This window comes from Equus asinus, chromosome 5 (assembly GCF_041296235.1).
Source record: "Equus asinus isolate D_3611 breed Donkey chromosome 5, EquAss-T2T_v2, whole genome shotgun sequence".
Taxonomy (NCBI): domain Eukaryota; kingdom Metazoa; phylum Chordata; class Mammalia; order Perissodactyla; family Equidae; genus Equus; species Equus asinus.
Genome location: NC_091794.1, coordinates 50,019,240 through 50,040,926, shown reverse-complemented (window position 1 = coordinate 50,040,926; position 21,687 = coordinate 50,019,240). Strand labels below are relative to the sequence as shown.

The following is a 21,687-nucleotide window of genomic DNA, read 5'->3' as shown; positions in this document are numbered from 1 at the left end:
AAACTATTCCATGTGATTTATCTACAACCTGCAATTCTGGGGTGTTATCACGTGTGTTTTATTCAGGGGAGCCTGAGGGCCACGTTGGCTAATTCAATACCAATGTATCTGCCATTTTTCAGCTAACAAAGCACTTTCCATCAGTTTATCTCACTTGAACCTCATGCCAATTTTGCAAAATAAGTATTGTCACTCCCACTTTATAGGTGAGAAAACTGAGAGTGGGGGCTGTTAAAGATTCTGCCCAGAGTCTCATTTTGCAAACAGCAGAGGCGGCATTTGCATTTGGGTCTTCTGACGATAGGACATTGCCCTGAGGAAAGAAATTCTGAAATAAGAGAACAATTGTGGGAAGCGGCAAAGAGGAATGCATTGGAATGGAGAAGAAGGTCCATATGACAGCCGTAAAATTATTTCAAGGAGAAATGAAGACAAATTGAAATTAAGCTCTCTTTTAATTATACATTTACCAGTGATCTGTCATTGAGAAAGAACTAATATATAGAGTATCCATTTTCAGTAAATATAAATGGCAAATAAGGCATTTAATGAATTGCAAATGACAGTGTTTCTAAGTGTAGTTATCAATCACGAGAAAGGGCCTTCCCATTTATTAATCATATATTTCATTTCAGCAAAGAAGCTAACCGAGTAGCATAAAGAGAATATAGGGATGGTGGAGACCGGGACTGGGAAGGTGGGCGTGAAAAATAAAACTTCTGCTTTCCCCGTTTCAAACGTGAAGGGAAGACAAAGGAGAAGGAAAATATTTGCAAACGAGATTTAAAAATAGTAGGATAACTGATGAAATGTTAAGAAAACTGCAAATTCATCAACTGGAAGGTATGTTCTTGAGCCAACTAACAACAAAGAAAGTGAAAAGGAAAGAATCTTGGCCAAAAGGAAAGAACAGTTCAGAGAAGACAAAAGAGAAAAGAGCCAACTGCTGGAAGTCTCCATGGTTATGGAGAGGGCTCCAACTGCGCCAGGTTGCCAAATTACCTCAGAGAGGGAGCCTGTCAGTTCACCCCGTCTTAGGCCTTTCCCTGGCCAGAGTTTTATTCAAAACAAAGGTTAAAAAATAAATGTACTCTCACACTCCCTTCCTCTTCCTCATCCTGCCGACCTATCAAAAAGATCAGTAAGTCTCTTTGGTCAACCGACTGATTTTAATATTGTTATAAAGTCTTAATAGTTTGTTCTGGATGTGCTAGAAAAGCCACCATGCCAAGGATTTAAGGCAGTGTGAAATTACCAAGGGTCCATAAACCTAACAGTGTCTCTCAAAGCTATTACAGAAGGCACAGTTCAAGAAAGAAATATCTACAGTCGAAAAACTGGAAAAGGGAGCCAGAGCTGTAAAGGAGGGCAGGAAATATCTACAAATCGTTCCTGTAATTGGTCAAGCAAATTTAGCCTTTCTTCTAATTTTTAAATTGCCCGACTATTTTACTCACCTATACACCACGGTGGCAACCAACTCTGAAGCAAACCAAATTGCCATTTTTCTCAGGAAATCTAAGGATTCAACTTCTCATTCCAATACCATTGCATATTTATGAAGCCAGAGTCTAATTAAATTGCATCAGTCATCAATCTGATTTTGCTAAACTTCCTTTTCACAGACCTACTAATAGAGATGTGTGAATCCCCAAATATGAATCTTTAAATATTGAATGATTAGCACCATGCTTTCTAAACAAACCCTCTGAGAAGCACATCTGGTTTGTTCCACCCTGCACATCCTCTCCCTCCTACGCACCTATGTTTTTCTTCTCCATCCTTGTTTCTGTTCTGCCCTCCTTTCTCCCACCTCACTACTCCCATAATCCGAATGGCAGAAAAGTGTGAATGAGCAAAAACCAATTTTGTTATTACTACCGTTTCCTTCTGCTTACTCTCAAAACAGAAGCTGCAGAAGGGAGAAATAGGTCACATGTAAAATTATTTTAAAAATCCTTCCTACAAAATCGTTCACCAAATGAAAGCTTCATAAATGTTAACCAAGGGCAGCAGGACAGCTCTGGCCTGGCCTTGTGCCTGCATCTCCAGGAGGTTCTGAGTATTGGGCTTATCTTTTAGAACACAGCTTCCTATTTTATCTCAACCATATTTCAAGAGATCTATAGCAGAAACAATATTTACCACAGTGAGAATGAAATGAATAATTTCTGCTGGGTGAAAAAGATGGCCCTCTGCTAGACACGTTCCACTCCCATAAAATAAGTCACAAGACTTCCTCTGATAGCGATGGGCATGTGCAGTCTGGTAGCTAAGAAATCTCTTCCCAGTTCCACCCCTCTCGTGCGGGTGGCCTGGAAAAACTTACCCTCGTCTTCCTTATTTCAAGCCTCAGCTGCAGAATAGAATCATTCTATTTTCTCTAGTTGACCATATAGCTTGCCGCAAAACTCCTCTTGCACTGCAGCTTATAACGCTCTTAAAATACACAGATTATGTGTGATTCCATAGCCCCACTCCTGAGGCTAGAAAAGCATATTCTTGGTTCCTGGCATTTTTATATTTTATATTTATCTTACACTAGTATTATAATCAAAATAAACATTCAAAAGCTCTTGTGAAAACATGGCTTTAATCTCCCCTTTAAATGACTGAACCACCTTATCCCTTTCCACTTGGTTCAAAGAAAATTCTAAAAATTATAAAATGCAAGTGATGGCTTTGAAAGAAAAAAAAAGGGGCAATTAGATTAATCATCATTGAAATAAGCTGCAGAATCCAAAAGAAATTCCTCAGAGGATTTGTGCAATGCAGTCAATAATTTTGAAGCACACAACTTAAACAAAAACTAAGGAGGACCTCTCAGGTGTCCAAAGATATACACAAGCACACGTTTTATAAAACACTCTCACGCCATTTTACCGGCTTAATTCTGTCTTTTCGTAAAGCCGTCCTCCTTTACCATAGGTGCACACAAACATCTGTGTTCCTTAACATGGTCTGTTTTGGTGTCCATCCCACTGAGCTCAATGAAACCTCCAGAACCATTGGGCACATTGAGCAAATGAGCACTCAGGTGCAACCGAACATACCTGGACCATCCAACAACATCGACCGTGTTTATTTAATGCATCTTCCTGTATATGGGAGTGAGTGACTGACAGCATTGATTAAAACCAGCCAGGCATACGGGGCACTGGCACTCAGCATTCAAACTTCCTGAAATATAGCACAATCCCAACCTGAAAAACCTACTTTTCTGCTTTGTACCTTTCTTGGTAGAGATCTCTATTTTTTTTTACAATTTATTCTGTTTTCCCTACATGCCTTCCCAAGGCTCCCCTTTCAGGGGAAGGTTGGCAGAAGCGTTCGTGTCTGAGATCCTAGGAAAAAGACAAAAGCAACTAGCAATATTAAAATGCTTTCTCACAAAGCAGTGGCTGATTCTGTTTTGGTTTGAGTTATTTTTGCTGTTGTTTTTTAATCTGGAAAACATTACTGTCCTTTTAAAAATGGCCACCAGATCAAAAGGGTCAGAAAGACATCAGAGCTTCTGGGCCCTCAGAAGATCACCGCGTCTCTGTGATGAAGGCCCCCACAACGGCCTTTCACAACTAGAAATCTCTCACCCATCACTGCTGCAAAGGCCAGAAATCATAGGCAGAAAGCAAGCTCATGGAGCTAAGCGCTAAGAGAATATTTCCAACTTCCAAACCTGTGCCTGTAAAAACCAGAAGGAAGCCATACATTAAAATATATAAAGCCTCAGAATCAACCCCAAAGGGAGCATTTGGAGCCACCTTGCTATCTCTGCTCTCTCTCTGATTCTTTAACCAAAATGACCTTCTTCTTCCCAGTTTCTTATGCCCAGGACTCGTTGCTCCCCACTGCGTGAACCCCAGCCCTAGAGATTCTGATGGAATTGGTTTGGGGTGGATTCCGAGTACTGGTATATTTAAGTTCTCCAAGTGATTCTATACAGCCGTATTTGAGTCACCATATCTTCTCTTAACTTGTCCACTGTCTTCTCCCCAAAATAAAAAACAAACAAAAGGGGCCAGCCCAGTGGCATAGTGGTTAAGTTTGCATGTTCTGCCTCAGCAACCCGTGGTTTGCTGGTTTGGATCCCAAGTGCAGACCTACCCACTGCTCATCAAGCCATGTGGTGGTGGCATCCCACATACAAAGTAAAGGAAGATTGGCACAGACGTTAGCTCAGCAGCAGTCTTTCTTGAGCAAAAAGAAGATTGGCAACAGATGTTAGCTCAGGACCAATGTTCCTCACCAAGAGAAAAAAAAGGAACTAGATCTGAGAACTCATTACCCCTCCCCTTATTTAAACCCCACAGATGATTCAATTTTTTATTTTTTTATTCTTTATTTTTTTTCATGAGGAAGATTGGCCATGAGCTAACATCTGAGGCCAATCTTCCTTTTTGTTCTCCCCAAAGCCCCAGTACATAGTTGTATATCCTAGTTGTAAGTCCTTCTAGTTATGTTATGTGGGATGCTGTCACAGCATGGCTCGATGAGCCATGTGTAGGTCCATGCATAGGATCCAAACCAGCAAACCCCAGGCCGCCAAAGCAGAGTAGGTGAACTTAACCACTACACCACCAGGCCAGCCCCCAGATTATTCAATTTTGCAACTACTCAAAACACTTTTTTGCAAGGTCCCAGTCATTTGGATTTTAGAACAAAGTTGAGGATGGGTGAACAGGACTCAGCCTCAGATGTGTGCATAGAGGAAAGATTCAGGAAGTTAAAAATATCCTGATGACCTTGGGCTAGTCTACTGCCACAGTGCATTGTTTAGAAAATGGGGATCTGAATCCAGTACCATTCACTGGTGAGTTGTATGGTATAAGTAGCTGGTGATTTCAGGCAATGAAGTAATGAAGTCTCCTCTAAGTCATTCATTCAACAAATATTTGTAGAGTTCCCTAAGGAAAACTAAAACATAAAGTGATGGAAAACCACACTGCAGATAACTCTGGGACGAAAAGGAAAGACAAAGAGACAACCAGCCCTTGTCATAAAGAGAAGATTACGCACATAAATTGCAGCAAAATTCCTCTCTACTAAGAGTTGTACGAAATCATTTCTTTAAATTAAGATGTCCTCTATCCAAAATCTTATTACCTTTTATGAGCTCTGGGATGCTCAGGCTGTGCAATGTTCCGCTTTTATTTCTGGATGACAAAAATAAGGCAGTGGAGTGTTCAGACTGAGTTCCTGGGCTTTGGTGTAAAGCAGATCCAGCCTGGATCCCATCACTGCACTTGGAACTGAGAGGCCTACAGCAAATAACTTACCCATCTCCAGTGCCCTCATCTCTAGACCAAGATAGTAATATCCCCCACCTAACAGAGATGGGAGAATTAACCGCAATAATGCATGAACACTCAATAATCTTGACGAGTACTATTACTTATTGTTGTTATAAATTATCTCCATTTTACAGATGAAGAAACTGAGGCACAGAGAGGCTAAGTAGCTTATCCATGGCCACCCAGCTAGGTAGTAGTAGAGGCAAGATTTCAGCCTAAATAATGTGTCTCTAGAGTCTACAGTCTTAATCCCTCCTTAGCATTCTTAATATTCTCTAATTTCTAGAACTTTTAATAGCATGTTAAATTTACACAGCTCTTTACAGCTTATAAAAGCTTATACATATGTCATCTTATTTTCACATTACTGGTCTGGAGGAAGCTAAAGCAGAGGTAGTTACTGTTCCCACCTTAGACGTGAGGACATTAAGTTCAGAGGGTTAGTATCCTGCCCAAGGAGACCGGGTTGATGAGCAGCAAAGTTGAGACTCAAACTATGTCGTGACTCTCCCAGCCAGCATCATCCACCAGAAAACATGCCCATAGTGCCCAAAATATACTGAACTTTTGAGATGATCACACCTAAGGAAAAAACAAGAGCCTATCTTCAAGGGAGATAGGGCTTAAAACACAACAGAGAGCACTTTCCTCTTAGGAAAGTTACTACTAATTGTCAAGTGCACATAATGAGATGTTATGATGTGGTCAGGAAAATCCCGCCGAGTGTGGTAGAGGAAATAAATGGTTGCGTTCCACACATCCTGGAAGCCATCCACAAGTCCTGGCCAACATCACGGATCCACTTGGAAGGTTTCCTAAGGTGCAGCTCGTTGTATTAGGTGTCAGAGTATTTTCTTTTCTTGCGGGTAAAACCTTGGTGACAGAGATTGCCATCACTCAAGGGCAGGAAGAGAGATCTGATATACAGATCATGAGGCCCTTGGAAAGCCCTAGATGCATAATGCTTTTTACCTTGACATTTCCCATCCTCTTCAGATCCATCTACCCAGTATTTTTAGGTCAAAGAAACAGAAATACAACATTGCTTCGTGGGTCAAACAACATCTATGCTGGTGTTCTAATATGGCAATATTATCAACAGTATCCTTAAATCACTAGCATCTTATGCATTTAGGAAAATGGGGAGTTTGCTCAGGACTTCAAACTGTGCCCAGCAGTAATGATGTTGGAGGCATCGATTTCTGTGCCAAGCCCAGTGGCTGGAATATTGGCTTAGACACATAAACACAGTACAGCAAAATGATTAGCAAAGAGAATCAGAAGAGAGGGTAGTGCTTTTTATTCTTATTTCTGTTTTACAAAGACAAAATCACATGCTGACCTGAGAGACAAGCCATTTCTTTGAGCTCCTGTCAGTCCTCGGGTGGCACTATCTTCTACTGGACAAAACTGAGCCTAAAAGCAAGATGCACCTTTTGAAACCACTTAGATTTCAGTTTGGGCATTTTGATCAGATCTCTCCTCTCAGACAGAGCTACAACTGGCAAGGAGGAAACTCTTTGAGATCTTCCTAAAAGAACTTCTTCTGGAACTGTGATAGGAATAGTTGCTCTAACTGCACAAGGGACAAAATTCACTGAAACTGGTGAGCATGGGAAGGGTAATTTGCTCATCTGCAGACCCCAGGCTGTGGGGCATACACCTCAAGTACACCCTACATCTTTCTCAGTGATTGCAATCAGCATTTCCATAATCACAGACAAACGTGACAGGTGGACCTTTCAGGAAACATTTAGTTGCCCATCTAATATATAAATATCCTTTATAGTAGGCATTTGAAGTCTCAGAAGATAAATTTAGAAATATGCCTTAAATTGCATTACACACATGCAAATTTTTAACCCTCAAATTTGAAACATGTATTTTTTTTTCTGAGCTTAGATGGATATGGGTTAAAGAATTTTTTTTGCAAGAATAGATGTAAAACGAGGGTATGTGAAATGAGGGTATGCCATTGGTCACATACTACATCCATTGTGATTGCACCCACTCACTGTACTGAAAACATCTGTTCACATGTCTGTCACTCCCAATAGACTATAAGTTCCTCAAGGGCAGGAAACATATTTTTTTCTCTTTGTGTACTCAGTGCCCAACACCATGCTTGGCTTGGGCTGTTGAATGTATATTCAATAAATATTTGTTTAACTGGACTGAATTATGGGTCTAGAAACCTAACTTTTTCTCTGATGCTGCCACTAACCTAGTGTTTACAGATCAAACACAAAACTCCCACTCCCTCCATCTATAAAGGAAGATACACAATAACCTTATCTGCTTCTGCTCTAGGTTAGGGAATGAGCCAAGGTGGACATGCCTGCTTTCTCTGAGTTTCAACGTGCCACACTTCGAACACTTAGCAACATTCTCCTCACTTAGCTCTCTGTTCAAATGTCACCTCCTCAGAGAGGTCTTGTCCCACCACCTTTCTAAAACAAGGGCCCTGGGTACTCTCTGGCAAGTTACCCTGCTTTATCTTCTTCCTAGCACAGTCCACGTCTGGAAGTGTATGACCATATACACTTATGCCCCCAGAATGGGCGCCTCCTGTGGGCAGGGTCCTTGTCTGACGTGTACTGCCGCCTTCCCTTCACCCAGAATTGTAAGCGCTCAACAAATAGCTGTTGAATGAATGGATGGGTGATGATCATCAACAGCAAGTATTTACAAAGGACTTGGTTTTGTTTTCAAGCATCTTGAATGAAAACCGTTTCAGCATTAACACGCAAATAATTTAGTGAGGCAGGCAATGACCTCCCCATCTGACAGACATCAGGAGAAATAAACTACAGCATTATATTCAAATGCAAGATCCCAAACGCTTGGAATGGCATTGCCACTTGCTGGCTGTGAGGCTTCACAATCTTAACAAAATATTTGGAGAAGAGGCAGGCAAAGGATTCAGTATTCCAAACTTACGAAAATTACTATGTAGTCATTTACGGCCAGCAACAGGCACATAGCGATCTTTGTCTCAGATAATAAACCATTGTCAGGGGTATATGTATGTCTGTCAAATGCTGATGTTCAATATTCTCAGGAAAGTGAGTGTTTCTAGGATTTTGTTCACCATGTCTTATATAAACTAGGCACTCAATAACTATTTATTGACTCAATTTGATTGATCTCATTTAAAATATACTTTGAAAATATTAACAAGAGTAATGCCCCATGCGACTTTTACACACCCACCAAAAAAAATGTGAATTTGGAAAAAATACTGTCCTCTAAGGAATCAGAATCGCAAAGTAAATATATTCTTAAAAAGATTTATATGACTAAATTTTAATTCCTTGAGTGGTACCTCTTCAAATTCAATCTAAAATGTCTAGTGTGTTTTTAATCTAATATAATCCAATGAGCTTTAATAAGCCAAGTTGTTCCCACTAGAAACAAAACCCAACTATTCCATTTTTGTAACCTTCTGTGTAAAGGAATGGGCTGAACTAATTTTTTCTGAATTTTTTATATTTAATCAACAACATCGTTGCCAAAGAAAACCACTTTTCAGAAGTCTCTCTATCCTGGTTTATAACTTATAATCAAAAACTGGAATTCTGCATCTGATGGGCTTTGGTGTGTAACATTATACTGTCATATTTTTGATGCTATAGTTAAAAGTAAGAGATAGTTTCCATTATAAAAGTTTTCCCATACCCTGGTTACCCAGTGAAAAACATTTTCCTGTAAAAATAGTCTTTCCAATTCATAGGTTAGAAATTGTGGGTAATTTTTTTAAAGAACATCAAAAAAATTTCAATTGACTTCAATAACCTTCTGCATTCATCTGGTCACACCAGTTGGCTTAAGGTGCATATACAGGATAGGGCAGTGTGATGATAATACACCACAGAAACCAAAAAAAAAAAAAAATCACAATTAAAAAAAGAATTTTGAGACTTTAAACCCTGACAACTTACCTATCTTTATCCAGTTAGGGCTATACAGATTTATTTCAGCTATAGCCTATTGCAAGCAGCAGGAGAAAACAGAAATGGAGCATAAATATGAAGTCCAGAACAATCCAGTAAGCTTGAAATATCAAAGACATATCACAGTGGATCTTACAAAGATGTACCTTAGCTCTGGGATTCGACCCTTGGTCCTCCAGGGGGTAAAGATGCTTGGAAATCTGATCTGTCCTGACAGGGTGAGGCAACCCTCTATGACCTCCCCAAAGCCCCGCTGTGCCCACGGCTTAGAGGCCAGCACACTTCACCCTGAACCATGAGCTTCCTTTAATTGTACACTTCACTTTCATTTTCCCTTAGACCTGGTTTGGGGAACTTCTCTGTCTGTCCTGTTCTGAAAACTGGAAACTACCCAAATGTCATCCATAGGGGACTGGTTCAATAAAATGTGTCACATTCAAAAAATGGAAGATCTGCTGCCTTTAAAAGAATGGGTTAGATTGATACGTACTGACAGGGGGAAAGGTCCGAGGTATATTATTAAGTTTTAAAAAAGAAAAAAGTAAGTTGCTGTAAAAAGTTATAAATCTATACGTAGGCAAGTGCTAATAAAAGCATGGGAAAAAAAATCTGCAGGACTAAACACTAAAGGGTGAATAGTGGCCCACTGCAGGCAGCGTGTGACAAAAGAAAGGGGGCAGATGACAAAGAACTTTCATTTTCTATGACATAACATTCTTGCAGTTTTTAAATTATTAGAACAAGTGTACGTAAATTTTGTAATCAGAAAAAAATAATGTTTCTAAAATAATGAAGAAAAGATTGATAAAGACTTTAGGATGTTATACAATAAACACACTAGGGTGAATCAAGTCTGAACATGTGGGTGTCTCCCTATAAGATCTATGGCTGGAATTTAGAAGTCCATGAACCACCGAAATTATATGTAAATTGTTATGCATATTTGCAGTCTCTGGGGAGAGGCTCCATACCTTTCATCAGAGTCTTGCATGTGTCTGAGACCCAAAAGAAGGTCACGAGCCACGACCCCTCAGAACCAAGATAGTTGTTCCATCCTTCCATTCATTTTTACTATCGTTTTATCATGAAACATTTTATTACTACTAATTTCATAGTTCCTGTCAGAGGTAAAGCCTATAGTTGGAATCAAAGTATGAAAGCTGTGGTTCTTAATCCCTGCCCTCATTTTAAGGGGCTCCCAATACCTTAAGAGCAGTTCAAAGGGCAGAATAAAAAGTCACACCAAGCTGGTCTTGGGGGATGAAAACTCCTAATGGGCATTGAAACCCTATAAACCTCGTTCAGGCCTTAAGGAGTGCTGTCCGAAGCACAAACAGTCCTGTTTTCTCCATAAAGATGAGAGATTTGTGAAATGGGGGGTAGAGGAGCGAGGTGAGGGGATGCTGGGGAAGGAAGAAGTCAGGGCTGCATTTGAATTAAGGGGACACCATTGGGTGAGTGGGGTTAATTTAATCAAAACAAGAGTGAATGCAACATCATTATCTATCAGCCGGAAATTGTTTAAAACAGCCTTTAATCATAAACATACATTAAAATTTACAGCAAGATTCTTGTTGCTATGCTCTATATTAATTCTGCCTAAATTGGGGTTAGAATTATGTAAAAGCACGGTTTCTGATGACTTTTGTGAAGCGGACTATCCTCAGACTCCTAGGAAGAACATGAGTCCACAAACTGTTTCACCATCTGTACCTCGCCTCCACTGACGGTCTCCAGCATCAGGTTCAGGACAGAGTTTCCATAAACCTTGAGATCAAATATAGATCAATGACAATTTGTAATTTAACTGAGGAGCTGTGGGTTATACCTGCACTGGCAAAATGAGGAGCATTATTGGTAAAAATTAGGAATAATACTCTAGATTCCAAATGTGCTTTCAAGGTGGTTTATCACTGTCAAAATAGGCCAACTGTGGATTTAGCACGCAATCAAAGTGTCAGCTGTCCCAGAGGTCTAGTGCTGACATTACCTGACTTCGGAGGTTTTACAGGCAAAGAAATTGCAGGAGCTCACAAAATCTACCAAAGCCCATCGCTAACCACTATCACCTAATTGTACTGATATCTGCCATATGCAAAGCATAGAACCAGGAACTGTACAAAACAGAAATGGGTTCTCCAGGAGTTTTACAGTTTAGCTAGAAAAATAAGATAGATATAGCGAAGATAAGGAATTTATAATAAAATGCCAAAATCACGGTAGGTAAAAATAATTTCATACTATTAGAATGAAAAGACATAGAGAAATCACGTCTCCAAGAGTGATGAGGATAAAACTTCTGAAGAAGGAAAGGTTTAAACTAAATCTTAAAGGAGTGAGATGTTGATGGTCAAAGAACGGGTAGTTTTACAGACTGTGGTGACATCATTGCCGAAGGTTGGAAGATGGAAACACAAGGCGAGGCTGGCAAGAGAGTGAGACGGTGGGTGACTAGACAAGTGAGGCTGAATGGACCAGTCTTCAGTAGGGAAACATATGAGACTGGAAAGTTAATAAAATAATAACGAACATGTGTTGATCTCTTACTAAATTTAAAGGAGGATCACAAAGGCCAGGCTAACAATCTGGGCTTCAGTGTCAGGTGTAAAAAATTGGGAGCTAGCTAGCTGATGACCCATTGATAGTGTTTCTAAGCATGGTTCATCACTATTTTAAATCCTCCTCTGCAAGTACTGCACTATCTGATGATTTCTCCAACCATGTTAACTGATAGCAACAAGTATTTATTGACCAGTCCCTTGATTACAGTACTGATGAAGATATTACAAAGTGTTTAGTCCAAATATTATTGACATTTCATCACCACACTTTGCCCTACTAGTCCTCAGAATTTAGTTTTACTTATTATACACCTACCATTTCTGCTATAAATATAACTTATGATAATAAACAGAACGTATTTTATTTTCAAATGTTCCCTGAACATATAAAACCATCTTACAAGGAAAATCACTCTTGTCAAATAATGCATTCAACCCTTAAAATCTAATTTCCCCATCTTAGGTTCATGTCTTAAAAATCAGTCGGGTTCTTCAGTTACAGATGTACAGGACATGACATCTGGACCCTCCTAGGGGGCAGGAGCGAACTCTTCCTCTGTTATACCCACAGTAGCCAAATGACTTCTTCTCCCACTGTGGAAAACCACAGAAAACTGTCTCCTAATGATTTACTGCCCAACCCCCAGCCCACAAATCAAAGAACTGGGTTGAGTGAGAAATAAGAATGGTGGCTAGTGGCTATGAGAAGGAGAGTGAGTGTTTCAGTTTATTTTCTTAAGCCAATTAATGATGAAGCAGCATGGAGGGAAAGAAAGACACAATATGGCCGTGAAAGACTTTTTTTCCAGATAAATGGCCAGATATCAGATTCTGTAATAAGTACTTCCACCTATCAAAACACACACACATACACACACACACACACACACATTAACTCTGGGGTGGAAGAAAAAGATATAGATCTTAAAAAAAACAAGGTAAAATTCAGGAAGCCTTGTGGACATCGTAAAATATCCAATCCAGATATTGCAAACCCAGGGTCTGTGAACTATACGTGGCAGACAGAGGTGTTTGTTTGGGCCCGCAGAATGTTGTTGGTTGTTATTGTTGTCGTTGTTAATTGAGCCAACATTTTAAAGTAGAGAAAATTCACATACAAATCCAGATATGTGGCTTCTCTCAAAAATTAGAAGACCCAGCAGCACTGGGCCCCTTGCCCAAATGGCAGCAGTGAGCTGGAGCTGAGTAGCAGCTGCCCCCTTTAAGGAAGGCTTTTACTCCCAGTTTGCCACAGACGCCACCACTCCCTCTTGTTCTGGAATGTGAAGGCTGGGCATCAAAATTTTAAACAAAAATAGGAAAGAGCTTAAGTGCTTATACCCACTTTGCTTCACTCATTTATTGTACCTGCCAATCCCTATAGGCATTTGAGTTTACAAGCTCAGCTATAGTCCTATCCCCTCATTTAGAGAAGAGCAACCCAGCTAAGGTAGTAAAGTGACTTACGAAACTCATTCCATTAAAAGTAAAAGTTCATACAAAAGGGATTATGGTCTAATGTCAACTGGAGACCAGGCACAACTAAACTTAGACTGTGTGCATATGATGCCAAAGTCTGTGGAATAAAGTGGAAATCTCAATCACTTTACTTATACAGTGGCCCCCTTCCCCAAAAAAGGACAAGGGAAGATTCTCAAGTTTTCCTAATAAATTTACTGCCAGTTTTGGCTTTGTATAGACAGTTTTGATGTGCCCAAATTTTAGAAAGGACTTCCATTTATCTTGAGGCATAATTTATTGAAAAGACATACAAAATGCTTACTCAATACATGCAAATACTTCTAAAAGGGGGACTGGATAGAAACAGAATGGGGTGGAAGAGAAGGACGTCCAAAAAATTTCTCTTCAAAAAATTTAATTGACACATTGGAAGGGAAGTGATGAAGACTTATTTAGTGATCACATGTGACTTAGGTACTTTGCATGCATTTACCCCCACACACCCTCACAGCAGACAAAGAAGGGTGGTATTATTACTCTCCATTTACAGGTAAAGATCCTGGGGCTCGGCGGCATTCTGTAATTTGAAGGGGACTCAGCTATTCAGTCAGGGACCACGCTCAGATTCAAACACTGGGGAGCACATCTGTAACATTCATGAGAGTGGGGAACACGGCTTGTCTGTGCGCACAGGAAGATCTCATTGCTATTTATATCATAAGCCTGCCCATTGCCAGCCCCACCAAGTGCCACGTATGAGGACTTTCATAAATGTCCTAATTTGAACAACCCTAACATATGAAATTAATTCCTAGAGGCAGGTTCTTGAGGAAGGTTAAGAAAGCTTCGGTTCTTCCTGTTACATAGTCAGTGGCCCCTAGGCAGGTGTTTACTACGGGAATTAATAAAATCTCTCTTCTAAATAAAATTTCTCCTTTAGTTAGTAGCCAAGGATTTGGCTGAACATACAAGCCAAAAGCCTGTTTGCTAATGAATAAGAATAACAGCTAAAATCAAAATAAGAAGTAATTCAAGAATGAGAGCTTTTGAAGAGTCAGGAATTTGATTAAAAATTGACTTGCTTTTTTTTTCCTATAATGAAACAGTTCTTTAACCACAAAACAGCTTTTATAATAATGCAGAATAGTATGGTTCCAAGTAAAACACTCCCCTGTCTTAATCATGGCTATTATTTTTGAAAATGAAAATGGCTGAGGTCATTGTAATCTATTTTAGGGTTTGCATGGGTTGGTGGTATTTTCTTCTTGGCTTCGAGCTCTCCATGTTACCAGCTAAATGTTATGGGTTTTGCTACGTGCCCTTTCAAATCCCATTCTTTTTAATAATGTTGTACTTTATACACATCAATTAGAGCAAATTCCACTTTCTTTCCTAACAACTCCAGATGGGGTCCACACTTTCCAGAGGACTAGAACTTGCCTCTTTTTAAAAAAAAAAAAAAAATTAAGTGTGTACTTCCTAGAACAAGGATGTTCCCATTGCATAAAAATACTGTGGATGTTCAAATGCTGAGACTTCAGTAAAAACATAAGATTCATGCAGGCCTTTTTAAACCAGGCTGAAATATGAGGATAACATGTGCCTATCTACCCCTTCCAACTTACAAAGACAGACACAGATAAAGGAAAGTGCCCAGAAACAAAACTGCATCTGGGCAGAATTCTATCCCTACCCATTTAGGACATATCAGTGAAGCTTTCTGTCCCCTATAGGACCCAGGAGGAAAAATTATCAAATATCTAAAGACACTAGAGTTACACAGTCAGGCCTTCCTTTAGATGTGATTAATATTTTGCTGGCTTTCTGAGCTTAACTTGGTTTTTTATTATAATTTCACTATCATGTCACACAGAACAGCCCAAGATCCCTCTAAATAGCGACTACCCAGCCACGTGTGAGAGAACATCTTTGCAAAACGTACATATTGTGAAGTTCTGCCTGTTAAAATGCCTTAAGCTCTGTTTGTTTGTTTATGTTTTTAAAAATCAACTTGCGAGGCCAATGTAATAAGATGCTGTAGCTTTTATGAAAGAGGTGAAATAATTTTAAACACAGACACACAATGAGTTTATTTATTTAGAAACTTGTTAAATAGAGTCTGGGAATTCAAATATTCAATGTTGACATTGTACCGAACTGGCCAGGAGCCAGAACCCAGTCTCCAGAGGGACCCATTGGACAAGGAATTCAGGCCTTTCTCTCCTCCCACTTGAGCTAAATAGGTAGAGGCCATTAGTTATACCCACAGCAATATCTGAACCGCACTCAAATAAGCTGCCCCCGCCAGGGCACTTCAAAGGAGGGTAAGTGTGTTTAGCTTTTCAGTGCCGAACTAGAGCAATATGTCACACTTTTGAAAGAGTTTTGTAAACAGTTTCTTCCTTATGTGGAAACATCTCTGAAGTTTCTTGTATGGCATAGAAGCAAAGGTAATTAACAAGGATTATACTTTTTTCATTTACTGGGGGAAAAAATAATACCAATCTGTGTGCAAACTGGGGTTCTGGGAGAAGCAGCACCCTGCTTTCCTCTTCCTTTCTCCCTCTCTTGTTTTCTGTTCTATTTGTTTATCTCCTTTTTATCCTCTTCCTCACACTTGTTCTCACTCCACAGCCAATTTCCTTGAGAATTCCCTGGTAAACTCTGAAAGCCAGAAGAGTGGGAAGGGGGAAATCTAATTTTAGAAAGAGGACCGTGGCAAATGGAGTAGGGAGGGAACTAATGATTCATCCTGGGCTGCCTAGCTAAAAAGAGAAGCAGCCCCCACAGACCATTTTAGTAGAAAGTGCCCAGAGCTGCAGCTCCCAGCCGTGGAAGGGTTAACCACCACTCCAGAAAAATGTGCCTAGCATCATTATAGTGTGACCGTCTCCTCCGCCCCATCTCCCCCCAGCCTCTCTCTCCCCTGCCCGATGAGGCTGGTAAGGGGCCTGCCCTGCAGGGAGAGTGAATGAGCGAGGATGTGCCTGCCCTCCACACTGGAGTGTTCCTGAACCCCAGACGTGTGTGTGCACGTGCGTGGGTGCATGTGTGTGTACATGGTCATTGCAAACCCAGCTCCAAGGGAAGCAGCGCTCCAGGCACTCAGCACCTCTGAGGCTGGCGAGGGAGGAAGAGTTCTGGCCGAAGCCTGGGAGCCAGGAGCTGAGCAGCTGGAGGACGGAGGTGTAGGGGGACGCCCAGGGTGAGCACTGCCTAGCTCCCCACAAGGGCCTCCCCAGCTCCACCCCGCCCTCCCCATCAGGGCCCATTTCCTCTGCACTAAGAGGTTTTGAGATGACGGGTGGGAGTTTGTACCCAGCTCTTGGGGATAGGGCTCTGCCAGGCACTGAGTACCTTGGGAACAGGGGAAGAGCCATTGGCCAGAAGATGACAAGTCAACTTTCTCCACTTCAGGACCTGCTTCCAGCAGAGGCAAAACAGAGGAGGTGTGGGGAGAGAGGGGACCGAGCCAGGTTTCGAGGATAAGTCGGTGCTCTCTTGCCCTCCTTTGCCCTCCTTGCCCCAGGAGGACAAAGCCAGGAGTCCCCAGCTGTGGCCTGCAGCCTCGGATAACCTGGCGCCAACTTTCAAAAATGAAATAAAACAAACTCCCAAACGACGAGATGTTTAAAGGGAAACTGCTTACAGAGTTATTATCTTCAACTTTAAAAAAAAAGAAGAAAGCAAAAATTTCGTGGAATGACGCGTTAATTTCTATTCGACAAGCGTCCTACGTGTTGAATGTCTGTCGGCGCAGGCCTGGCCGGGGTAGCAGGGAGAGGCCTCGCTCGGAAGCCTGAGAGCTGGGCCACCCCGCAAAAGACACACTCACTCGCTCGTATGCACACACTAACACGCGCACCGTCGCCAAGACCTGTGACTCCTCAGTCCCTACAAATAAAAACCTGAGAAAGGAGCCTTTCTTTCCAGCTTTCCTGCCTCTGCAGCTAATGAGCCGTCCCCTTCCACAGTGTCGAGGATGGGGGGGGGGGGGGGGGAATGAAAAGCGTTATTAACCTTCCCCTAAACTGATTTTTTTTTTTTTTTTTTTTTTTTTGGCAAAACACATCGAAATGCCGCAGGAAGACTGCGCTCCAAGTGCCAAATGCAATAAAGAAGGCCTAAGCCAGGGGAATGGTCAAGTAATGGCAAATAAACCGCCTTCCTAGAAGGGGCCTCTGCCTCCGACCGACCAGCGTTTTCCCTCCTCCAAAGCAGTCTGAGATAAACAAATAAAACACATTTTTAAACAAAGCTTTGTGTTTTAATCTGAGTGTTTCTTTAAGGATGAAGGAAGACGCAGGTAGGTGGGCACAAGGGAGTGCAGGCTAGAACCTGGGGGCATTCCCTTTATTATTTAGGTCTTGGGCTGCTAAGGTGAAAGGAGTTGAAGCGCGGGAGGGAGAGTCGTCATCCACCTTACCTACTTCAGGCCTCTTTTTAAATAGAGATCAAGTGTACAAGTAACAAGTGCCCCCCTCGCCGGGGTCTTGCTAATCGCATCGCCTTCTGGGTCTTTACGAGACTTCTGGGGACCGGTAGCTAAGGGGGGTTACTCCTTGCAACTCGTTCATTGCTGTGATTGAAACCCTGCCGGGTGTCACTTTAGAGAAGTGGGATGGGGGTTCCTTCGGTGTTTCGAGCAGTAGACCTGCTGGGCAGACCCAACCACACTTCTTTCCCATCACCAGGAGAAAAGCAGTTGCAACTGGCATTTCTGGCACGGCCCAGGTGCCGTCCTAGCTGCCCAAGAAAACGGCTGGGAAGCCTTGTGGCGCTGCCAGCGTCTGCTTGGCTTTTAGTTTTCTTTTCTTAAAGATGAGAATAAAAGCCAAGGGCTTTAGACAGTACACATGTCAATCTTCTTGCTTTTCCCTCCTTTATTTTTTTTTAATTAAACGGTTTATTCCTCCCAAATGATTTGCAACGAATTTACCGGTTTCAACTATTGTGCAAAAAAACCAAGCCCTGTGAGCTGGAAAAATGAGTTGTGCATTCATTCTGGATTTAACTTTAGTGCGTACTTTCAGGGTCTCTGGTCCCTGGTCTCGGTCCATGGGATGCTGTACCGTGGCCAAGACAACGACAGGACTTGGCCACCAAAGAAATTTACAAAAGACAAAAAGAGCAACAAGCAATCGAGAAAACAACTGTTCCTACGTGATTTGTTTCCATTGCAATGTTTACTTTCGCAACGATAAAGGTAGGTTTGTTTTTTAAAGTGTGCTGGTCACATGCCTCTTCCTAACCCAGAGAAAGAAAGAAATCGGTGCAGACCGAGCAGCGAAGTTTTCGTCGGATTGCGCGGCAGGGGTCTCCGCCACGCGCTAGGAAACTCACGCACTACGCGGGGGAAAGGAAACAGCGCTGTAAAATACAAAAATCCGTAGTTTCAAGACGGTTTCCTTTATTACCCAGATTGTAACTGAAGAATTGCATAAAGCAGCGCTTCTCTCTGAGAAAGACAGCCGCGATGGCAACAGCTGGAGCAGCGCGAGCGGGAAGCTGAGGCTTAGCAAGAAAAAGTTTGTAAGAGTTCGTATCTAGTTATCAGAAAGCGGCAGCCAGCATCCTTTGAGAAGCCAGACACAAAATAAATCGCTCTCCCACTGGATGAATGACAAGTATCAGATCGGAAACGAGGCTGGGTTTCTGGATGTTGAGTGGGCTGTGCGTGAGGAAACATTCTAATGCGCAGCGTACAGCTTGGCAATTAAAATAGTTGAAAAAGTTGCTCAAAAAATTCGAAGGGTTTTGTGGTCTGCTTTCACTTCGGCGGATCCTGGGCAATGAGGCGCGCGAAGCCTTCGGCTTTCATTTCACAACTTAGGCATGGTTGAAATAGGCTCTCCACCCGACCCCACCTCCGTCCCCCCAGTCACACACCCACACACACACACACACACACTCCTAACCTTTAGTCGGAATTGAAGCCCTCAGGCCTCCAAGCATATGTACATTTATTCCTCCTCGGATGAAAATAAAGACATCGGCCTCATTTAAAAGCAAACAGGAAAAACAGGAGTTCCACTGGCGCGCTTCGACACTGTCGCAGCTAAGTGAAATGAACACTATCCAAAAGAGAAACAGATGGACTGATGACCCAAAGAGCCCTATATTAGGTTGATCCTTGAGACCAGGGCGAAAAGAAACATATCGGGGAATGAAGAAGTGCTTGGGTGAGGACTGGACGAAGCACTGGAAAGGCGCCTGCGATGACAGCATCTCGCTGGGCTAGACCGCGGACTCCCAACGCCAAAGAAACAACCCAGCCCGCCAAGGTGCCGCTGCCTTCCGCGCGGCTGCTGCGGGGACACCGGAGGCTGGAAGGCGAGGGGGCGTACTTGGTTTTAATATGCAAGGGAGGGGAGGCGGGGAGACTGGGGACTTCACTAGGGAGAAGCATCCCACCCATCCGTCATCTTTCCTTTCTCTGGTCCACAAGCAAAATAATTAAAGAGTTCTGTTTTCAGCGAGTAAGAGAGCGAACGGCGGCCTGTCCTCTCCCGAGGTTGCTCCAACCCCGCGTGCTGACACCTCGCGGAGGAGCGCTTTGCACTGCTCCGGATTGCTCCGGATGTCGGCACGGCTGAGTCCCCTCAGATTCGAGGGAGAAGCAATTGGACAAACCCACTCCTGTCGCCCACAGTCCCAGCTGAGGCGCATGGCTTCTGGGACAGGGTCGGCTCGGCGGGCAAAGCCGGGCGAAGTCACCCAACGCTTCTGAGAGCAGAATGGGGGATGAGGGTCCCGCCGCCCCCGCCCGAACCCAATCGCCCTTTTCCCGCGTGACCAGGGCCGCTCCACGCCGGGCAGGCAGGGGGCGCCGGGGAGGGTTAGCGACCCGAGACCCAGCTGCGTCCAGAAGGAGAGTGGGAGGCTCTGCCGCGCCCTCGCCGCGGCCCAGTGTCCCAGCAGCCCGCCCCCTGGGGGTCACTCGGCGCCCCGCCAGCCTGGAGCTCGCGGGCCGGAGTGCGCCCTTTCGGCCCCCTTCCCCTCGGCGGCTGTCGCCGCTGGCTGGGCGCCCTCCGCTCTCCGCTCTTCACGCGCTCGCGGGGCCTCTTTCCTCCCCACCTGCCGGCGGCTCCGCGAAGCCGGTAGCTCCGCTCTGCCGGCGCCCCCCCCGCCCCGCGACTATGGCCCCCACCCTCGTCCCCCAGCTCCCCACCCCAGTCCTCCAGCCGCGCCGCGCACGCCGGAGAGCACGGCCGAGCGCACAGCGCCCACTACCGCAACCGCAGCTCGGCGCAGCCCGCCAGCCCGCGCAACTTCCAGCGGCCGCCTCGCAACTTTTCCCAACTCCACCACCGCTGCCCGCCGCCGCCGCCACTGTGGCTCCCTGCGAGCCACCCAGCCACCCCAAACCCCAGAAACAAACCGAGGCCCGAACAGGCTCCCTGCCCCACTCCACCCCCCCATCCCCCGCTCCTCCTCCCACTCCCGGGACTAGCTGGTTGGCCAGAGGCAACTCTCCTCCGCCTGGGGGGAAGGGGAGGGGAGGGGGAGACTCTCTCATCTCCTTCCCCCCCCCACCCCACCCCACCCCACCCCACCCCTTCCCGCTAGCTCTCGCGCTCTCTTCTCCCTCCCACCCCGGTCTTTGCTGCCCCCACCCCCACCCCCACCCCGGGGTTGCCACAGCTGGTCGGTGCGCGGGGCTGAGGGCTGCCCCGGCTCCTCTGGCGCCCAAAGCAGGAGCGAGAGCGCGAGCGGCCGGGCGCGGAGGCTGGGACCGGCAGGTTGCTGGGGCTGCGTTGTGCCTGCCCTCCACCCGGGGCCCCGGCGCGAGAGGCAGCCCCGCGCTCCCTCCCGGAGCGCTGGAGACAGATATGCAAGATGGCAGAGGAGGGGGAAAGCCAATAGAAAAGGGATATTGCACCTACTTGTGGCCAGTTTCCTTGCCCTGCCTTTGGATCTCATGCTGTGCCCAGTCCTGCAGCCGCTGGTGTGTGGTTGGGGTTTTTTTTTCTTGGATCTTTTCCTTCTTTTGCTCTCCCTCTCGCTCCCTCCCTCTCGCTCTCTCTCTCTCTCTCTCTCTCTCTCTCTCTCACACACACACACACGCTTACACACACTCACTCTGTCTTTCCCTCTTTCACTCTCTCTCCCTCCCTCTCTCCCTTTCTCTCAATCCACACTCGCTATCTCTCCAGCATTGTCAGTTTGGACGGACACCTTCGCACATGCGCGCTAGACGTCCCTCCAACATCTCAGCGCCGCCAAAAAAAGTTTGGAGCGATTTATCACTTTGATTTGGAGATCTTGTCAGATGGCAATCGCCGAGGAGGCGGAGAAAGGGAGCCACGGGGAGGGCGGCGGGGGGCGGGGAGCGAGCGCAGGGAGCTAGAGGGGAGCAGACACCTCGCCCAAAAAAAAAAAAAAAGAAAAAAGACGGGCAGGGGATGGATTTCGTGTTGA

General features: G+C 44.1%; 1 protein-coding gene across 15 annotated transcripts in view; it reads right to left on the bottom strand.

Annotated features, from left to right (window-relative positions):
* MECOM (MDS1 and EVI1 complex locus) overlaps nucleotides 1-21,484 on the bottom strand; it is a 533,659-nt gene extending 512,175 nt beyond the window's left edge. For 3 of the 15 annotated variants that reach the window (XM_070509495.1, XM_070509496.1, XM_044771042.2), the window contains exon 1: nucleotides 21,153-21,415. In XM_070509495.1, the coding sequence (XP_070365596.1) occupies nucleotides 21,153-21,189 (37 nt within the window). In that variant the 5' untranslated portion in view covers nucleotides 21,190-21,415. Of the gene's footprint in view, nucleotides 1-21,152 lie in introns of all 15 variants that reach the window. The other 12 variants (XM_070509483.1, XM_070509485.1, XM_070509492.1 and 9 more) reach the window with 9 other exon arrangements.
* Between the last annotated feature and the right edge of the window lie 203 nt (nucleotides 21,485-21,687).